Here is a 7896-nt window from a genome sequence, read left to right as displayed (position 1 = left end):
ATGGGAATGGGTCACTGGGGGCTGAGGACCCCTCAGAAAAAGTCAGTCTCCCTGGGGAGGGAAAGGATGCCAGAAAGAAAGGAAGGTGCTGAACTGCTACGCTTTGGTCCCAAGGAGGCTCTCCCTTGTCTTCAAGAGAAGGAATGGAAGTGGGGGTGAATTCAATGGGCTAGAGGTTCAGTACCCCCTTTCTTCCTCCTACCCTAGGACCACCGTGGTGATCTCATGGTCTCATGGTAAGGATATTCAAGTCTGTAGCCTTCTCTGCTAGGCCACAGCAGGCCACCTCCTCCAAGAGCCATGGAACCTTGTAAACCTCCAGATTCTGCATTATTTCAGTGTCAGCCACTTTCCTCATTCTGAGCTGCTATTGGTCCTCATATTTCCAAGGAGACAGGAAAACTCAGCAAGAAGGGACTAGGCTTGAAGTTCAGAGCCACACAGAAGTGAACCCTGGGGCCTGAAATTGCCCCTAGGAAGATGACTCAGGACTCAAGAGGCCTGAATTCTTGGAGAGACGGGGCCACTCTCAGTTTTCAGCTCAGGAGGCTCCAGGCCAGGCTTGGGATCAGAAGGAGAAACTCAGAAATGCCAGAGTCTAGGGTCCGTGAAGATCAGCTAAGCAACCCCACGCATGTTACAGAAGGGGAAGCAGGCCTAGAGAGGGGAAATGATGTACGCAAGGTCTCAGGGAAGGAGAGTGGCAGAACTAGGCTGGAATGCAGGTCTCCAACATCACCCGCCAGCAGGACGGTGGATACCTGGGAGCCTTGTGTGGCTTCATTTCTCAGTACGCGAATCTGTTGAGTGAAGGTTAGGAGCCCTTGGTGGTCCAGTGAACATTTTCCCAGATATTCCCAGCAAGAAGTGTGGGACCGCCTCATTTTGACCCTCTAGCCCTCACCTGGCTTGGACAGAACCATTCTTTTCAGAGATTTCCCAGGAAGGACCATCCTTCCACCTGTCATTATCCCTGGTTGCCTGTTCCAACACAGTGGCCTCGTAAAATTTTCTCTACGTCCACCCTAGTCCCTGGTCATCAAAACCATATGTTTAAAAGAATAAATATGTATAAAGCCCCTTGGAACAGTGCCTGCCACTTAGTAATGATGATGTACTAAAATCAACCTCAATTCTGAAAAAAGAAGAATACAGATGGGGATTGGATATACACAGCCAGCCTCATTCTTCATGTGGGGAAACTGAGGCTAAGGGAGGCTAGGAACCTCCCCAGTGATCCTTTCAAGATAAAACCCAGAGACTCCAAACTGAAACCTCTGGGATTCACATTCAGCTAGCAAGTATTTTTGTTCAACCCCGAGTATTATGCCATTTTTGAATTTCATGCTAACATATAAAACTCAGATTCTTGGTTTTCTGGCAAAGGCAACAAACCATTTGAGAGCTGGGTTTAGACCAGGTATTCCCTCTCCACTCAGACACAGTCTCCACCATTCCCTAGGACCCCCCTAAGTAACTCACCCAACTCATTTTTAACTGCCTACCCCTGTAGGTCCTCGCATTCATAACCCCTAATCTAAACGGCAGCTTCCCCTTCATGGAGTCTTGAAAGGAGCATTTTGCCACCGACAATTTATTTTCCACAACTGCAGCCTGACAGACATGTGTCCGTTTCACGGTCGGTGTCAACGTCACCACCAGCTATAGGGTTTAGAGACGGGCTCAGGGACTCTCCAGCCTGAGCGGATTGTTTCCCAGAACTTGGGCAGATGGCCCCAGATCCTGTTGCCAAACAAAGGGAGTTCAGGCAACTTGCCCCCCGGCCTCTGCAGCAGCATTGGAGTGAGGTTCCGGCTCTGACGCCGGTGTGGGCAACTCGTGTTGATGGAATCACCCACACACTTCAGAGCATTGACTCTCCTGGTGGACGGCACCATGCTGGCGCTGGTGTTGGAGTAACCGTGGGGGGACGAGTGGTCTGGGTGGTTCAGGTGGATGGAGTTGGCAGCGCGTTCTAGGTAGTTGGCTGCAAGCCTTGGCAGGCTCAGGGCTTTGGGGCAGTGGGCGTAAAAGGCATCGGTGGATCTGTCAAGGTAGTTGATGCCTTTGATGAGTTGGTCCAGGAAAGTGGGGCTAGAGGGGTCCGAGGGACGATCTGTGCAGAGCAGGCAGTGGGGTCTGCCACGGCACGTGAGCTTCTGGGCCACCTTGGGGCGGTTCGCCAGATGGCTTGTCTCTGCACACTTGGTGTAGTATGGCTGGCCCGTGCACATTCTCCTCATTGGAAGTTTGGAGGGGCTGGGGATCTTGGACTGCTCCAAAGACCTGCTGCAGCCACTGAACTTGGAGCCACTCAGGGGGTGGGGGCGCTTAAGGCTGTTCGCTCCAGTCACCTTGGGGCACTGGGACCAGCCTGGAGTTCGGGTCGGAAAGGACACAAGGTTGGGATGGTTCAAGTGACTGTAAGTGTTGGAACGGTTCACCTGGCGTCTAGACATTGTCCAGGCTGGGCGGATAACGTTTCGTGGCACTGACCTGCTGTGAGCTCACCTGGAGTCTGGGCACCTGGGCCTGGTGAGGAGAGAGTTGGGTCAGCTTTCCTTGGCTCCCTGCCACCTCCCTCCAGGATTTCTCTCCAGGTGTTCCCTCTGCCTCCAGAGAGCCAACACCACCCTTCTCCCTCTCCTCATCTTCCTCCTAGTCCCGGGGATTTTCAAACTGCAAAACAGACAGCTGTTCTTCAGAAAGCACAAAGAAGGGCAAAAGATGGGGAGAAAAGCAAGACTCTGAGAATGACGGAGGCCAGAAAACCCCCCCAGTAAAAGTGGGACAGTCTCTCTTGTCCTTTAACTCTAGCCCCACGTTCTGATACTCCCATTTGCCCTTTAAGCAAGGGTTCCAGAAGACCACAGAGACCAAGGACTGAATCTCTAATGGTGAAATTCCAAGCACTGAGACACACTTTCTTTTGAGGTAACACCAAATAGCTAATCATCAATTACACAATGTACCCTGATACTAAAAAAAACGTGTCTTAGAAGTGATGCAATACTACGTGTATTCTCTCTGAGCTCATCCTTTTGCTTGTGTCTCACATGTAATTCTCAATACAAAGCAAGGTAGTAGTTAATATTCTATGCCTAGTTGACAGATGGTGAAACTGAGACTCAGGGAGGTGACGTGATTTGCCTCAAATCACACAGCTTGTTAGTGGTAGGGACAAAGTACTATCTTGGGTATGTTGGATGACCCCTGAAAGACAATGCTATGTTGTTGGAGTGACTTTGGCCCTCTCACAGTCTACTAAGGAAGACTTCTCACCTCACCTGCTCTGCCTGCATGGATGGGGGCACAATGGTTTAGAACCAGATGGAGAGGGGCACTTGCTAACCCTGTAACTAAGTTGATCCTGACTTTAGGTACCCCAAATGGTGGGAGGCAGGTGATATGAAAAGTCTAATAGTGGGGCTGGACTTGTGAGATTAGAACCTTTGGGATATTTAGCCTTGATCTTCTCTGATAGTAGGGGGTCTCCTCATCCACCCCACAGAGGGGAGTGGGTATTGGGACTCCTACCTCTTCTGGTCCAAAAGTGGCCACTTCACAGGGACTAAGTCCTGACCAGGCCAAAAGATGGGCACCCCACCTTCTGTTCCTGGGCCTGACTGGGCCCAGCCAAGGGCAGGGTAGGCCTCCCTTCCCTCTCCCTGAGTTCCCCAGTATGCTCCCCTGCCACCAGAAGGAAGGCTCTGATTGCTCTCCCCCAGTACTGCCAGCTTGATGCTAATTTTCCACTTCTGACTACTGAGAACAGAGCACTATTTGAGCCTGTCCTACCCAGAAAACAGCTGCCGGCTCCTCTCCCAGCCCGTGGCCCCTCAGCTGCCCTTGTCCTTTGGGTCTGAATCGCGTGGAATGTCCAGACCCTTGGCTCTTCCCTCCCTGGTCCAACCCCACCCCATCTCCTCTTCTGGAAATATTGGAGGTGACTGAGGGCCCCACCCTTCCCTTCCTGGCTGGCTGGGCCCCATCTGCCGTAAGGGACCTCTCCCACTCTCACTCTGTCTTTCGAGGCAGATGACTTAGCCCTCCTCTTGCTCTCCATGGGCATACCCTCGTGTCGCCACTCCAGACTGCTGGCCATGTCATAGACTCACGGAATCCTAGAGCTGGGAGGGGCCTCCCAGGGTCATACTAGTCAGGCCCCTGCCGCAGGGCCAGCACCACGTTAAGCCTTCCAGGACAGATGGGCCCTATTTTTAAAGCGAGGCTGAAGTGGATGATTTCCAGCATTCCTTGTTGTTTTTCTAAGTGTTTAATTATGCTGAGAGTCAGGAAGTTGTATGCTGGGTCTAACATAACTCCCATTGGCTGTGGTCAGCATCAGTTACTTGTCTTTTCTCATTGGGTCAGCAAACATTTATTCAGACACCCTGAAGTATTGTCCCTTGGAGTAACCCATTCCTAGGTCATAACAGCATCTTCTTTCCTCCTTTCTCACCTCTTCCTCATGCACTCAACAATTCGATATTGAGTACCTACTACGCAGGGGGCTCCAGCTAGAGCCTGAGGATTCTTCAGGGAACAAATCTCAGCTCCTTTCAGAACCTCCATGCCCCTTGCCGAGGCCTGGTCCATAGGGGGCGTCCAGTACATATTTGTTGAATAAATGAACAAAATGCCCCTTTTGAGTTCTCACAGTGTTTTGTTTGCCAGGAAAAGCTTCCCTCCATCATTTCCCTCCCTAATATTGGAAATGCAGGTTTTTTTATTTTGAAAAATTTTCAACTTATTGAAAACTTACAAGACAATGAACTTCCACACAGTCTTCATACAAATCCACTAATTATTAACAGTTTTGCCACATATCACGAGACACACACACACACACCCCGATTATTATTATTTTAAGAGTAAGCTGCAGACAATAGCATCTTTTACTCCTGAGTACTTCAGCATGTATCCCCTACATAGTGGGAGAACAAGGCCATTTTCTTACATATCCACACTACAATTACCAAATACAGGATATTTAACATTGATCCAGTACTATTGTCTAATATACAGTCCGTATTCAAATGCCACCAATTGTTCCTCAGATGGCAACTCTTTCTCCAAGCCAGGATCCAATTCAAGATCAGGCATTGCCTTCAGTTCTCAGGTCTCTGGTTTCCTTCAACCTGGAAGTTCCTCAGTGTGTCTTTTCTGACATTGGTATCTGAAGAGTGCAGGCAAGTTGTTTGGGAGAATGTTCTCAAATTTGGGTTTATCTGATGTTTCCTAATGACAAGATCCAAGTTACACCCTCCCAGCCCACAGTCACTGAGAGTGAAGGACATTTTGCCTGGGGTGGCGTGGCTCTCTCATTGAAACTTGGAGCCAGAGGAGGGATCAGAACCACCCCCCATCCCAAGGAGGAAGAGGAGCCTGGGGGAGCTCAGTGGACCAGGGAAGTGGTGTCAACAGTTCCTTCGTGGGGCCTCAGCCAAGCCTGGTTCTGATCTGGGCTGGGGGCTGGGCAAGCAGCCAGAGAGAGGGCTGGACGTCTCTGCTGTTGTCCTGAAGGTACCCAGGCATCCAAATCACTGGCCATTTCTGGCCTTGGCATTAAGAGCCTTTGGAAATAGCTCCAGAACGATTATTTCGGGAGGAATGTGCTATTCCTCCATCCTCCCTGAAAGCCAGGCTGGGTCCCATGAGATCGGGAGAGGCCCTCTCCAGCCTCCCCAACTCCTGGGGATCTCTAGGATTTCTGGAGGCCACAAAGGCCTTCAACCAATTGACAAATGTAATACTACGAGTATATACCTATCAACATGTCCTACAACTTCAGAAAAACGTATCTTTTCCAAGAGAATTTAAGAAAAATATTTAGTAGACGTATGCCATTCATAATTTACTATGAAAAAAATATTCAATAAGTAAAATATGGAAAATATAACTTATTCCATTTCCCTGGTCCTTCAATTTAAATGATACACAAATAGCCCTAGTTTATTTTCTCATTTACATACATTAAATACTTATTTCCCCGTGACCTACTGTGTCTACAACAGAGTTCTAGATTTGTGAAAACAGAAATACGGTTTCTAATGGCAAAGTACTTACATTAAGCATGTTAACATCTAGAAAATTCTAGAAAGCGTTTTGCCATCACTTACTGTGAGCCAGAAAGGGCTGGGAGCCTGGAGTGGGAGGGGTGGTTCTGTCCTTAGATCCTGGGCTCTCGGTGCCCAGCCTGGAGTCAGGCCAGCAGGCTGGAGTCCTGCTGACTCCAAGTGTGGGGATACATGAAGGAGAGGATATGGGGAAGCTGCCTTCCCCACCTCTTGCCCAGGCCCATCCCCGAGAAATTGACTTTGGTGAAGCACCTTCTATGTGCCAGAGAACCCGACCTTCTCAGTGCCAGGAACTTCACATCCACTTAATCCTCCCAGCACCCCTAAGAGGTAGGTATTTTGTTTTCCAGGCAAGGCAATTAAGATTCAGAGAGAGTAAGAGACTTACCTAAGCTCTCCCAGTGGTCAGAATTAGACCCCGGTGTTCTGTGTTCTACAGGCTGAAGCACTAAGCAAGAAAGAGGGTGGGCCACCCCCTCACTCGGTGAGGACGCAGTAAGTAACCCTGTGAACCGAGCAGCGTTGGGAGGGGTTCAGCCTAGAGACAGAGACTGGTACACCGCTGTGGCCCAGTCCCCCACCAACCCCCCATCCCCCACCACACAGCCAAGCCCAGCTGCCTCTCCCTCCCTAGCACTGCAGGGATGGGTGCCAGGGTCTCAGAATGTCTTGAGTTGTTGGGGGCCCCCTCCCTGACAGATTCGAGCCACAATGGCCTCCACACTTGCCCCATTGGGGCAACCTCCAACCTTGGCTCCTTAGCTCTATTGCCAAACCAGCTGCAAATCATGGGTTTTCCATTAGCCTTTGCCCTGCCCATTCTCTTCCTTTCACCTCACTCCCCCTCTCTGCAGTCCTACTCACATCCCTGTCCCCTCCTGTGCCCCACTAAGACCATCAGGGACCCTTTCCCCACCCCAGGCTCGAAGAGTTCAAGGGCCTCTCACTCCCCTGGGTCCTCAGAATGCAGGGAACAACCCCCTTCTCCAGAGACCTTAGGACCCTGCCCCAATAGTGCATATGCTGCTTATTAATTCCTAACCTGCCACTCAGCAGTTTCTCCCCTTCCCTGGGTTCTGATATGGTGGGAGGAGTATTCCCTTGTCCTTTCAGCCACATGGCTCTAAGAAGCATCGCAGATAAGGAGCAAGCCCAGCTCTGTACAGGGGACAGCTAGAGCCAAGAGCAATGAAACTTTTGGCTGTCCCACCCTTGTTAAAGGACATCTGTGCCCAGCCTCAGGTGACTATTGGAAGTGTGACTCACCTGAGCCCTTACCTGGAGTGGGGCCAGCCTGCCTTTAGGGCTGAAAATCTCTTTGGGCTTGGTCTGACCCTCCCCTGGCTGCAGGTTCTACCCACCCAAGCACAATGAATGAGTCACATGCCCTCTTCCCCTAACATTCTCAAGGATAAGGGCCCTCTGCTCACCAGCTGCTAAAACAGCGCTTCCCCAAGCCTACATGTGGCAGCTACAAGCCAGGACAGATCTGAGCTCAGGAGCGGTGGGGCAGGTGTGGTTTGGCAGGAGCCCTAGCCAGTAAGAGCTTCCCTCCTGCCAAGCCACCTCAGGGCTTTTTGGGTAGAGCATCCAGTCTGGACGGGAACAGGGCTCCCATCTTTATGGGGCCTGGAAATTCCCTCCAAGAGGGGTGGGGATGATGGTCATATGTAGGCTTACGTACAGCCTTGTTGAGAGAAAGTAGGATAGCAAGTAACTGGCTTGTGCTATGACCTTGGTTGGGTAGCTGAACTTCTCCAAACCTCAAGAAGTTCTGTTTGTAAAATGGGGGGAAGGAGGGTGCCCAGTGAATACT

The 7896-nt window shown here is 50.6% G+C and overlaps 1 protein-coding gene across 1 annotated transcript; it reads right to left on the bottom strand.

The window, feature by feature from the left end:
* Positions 1–1652: 1652 nt before the first annotated feature.
* LOC308501550 (uncharacterized protein) lies at positions 1653–2459 on the bottom strand (the record flags this gene model as incomplete). Its single annotated transcript, XM_081058068.1, has 1 exon — positions 1653–2459. One exon carries the CDS (start codon positions 2457–2459, stop codon positions 1653–1655), a length of 807 nt encoding a protein of 268 aa, XP_080914194.1.
* Between the last annotated feature and the right edge of the window lie 5437 nt (positions 2460–7896).

This window comes from Rhinolophus hipposideros (assembly GCF_964194185.1).
Source record: "Rhinolophus hipposideros genome assembly, chromosome: 8".
In the NCBI taxonomy this organism is placed as follows: Eukaryota; Metazoa; Chordata; class Mammalia; order Chiroptera; family Rhinolophidae; genus Rhinolophus; species Rhinolophus hipposideros.
This window is presented reverse-complemented; position numbering and strand designations above follow the sequence as displayed.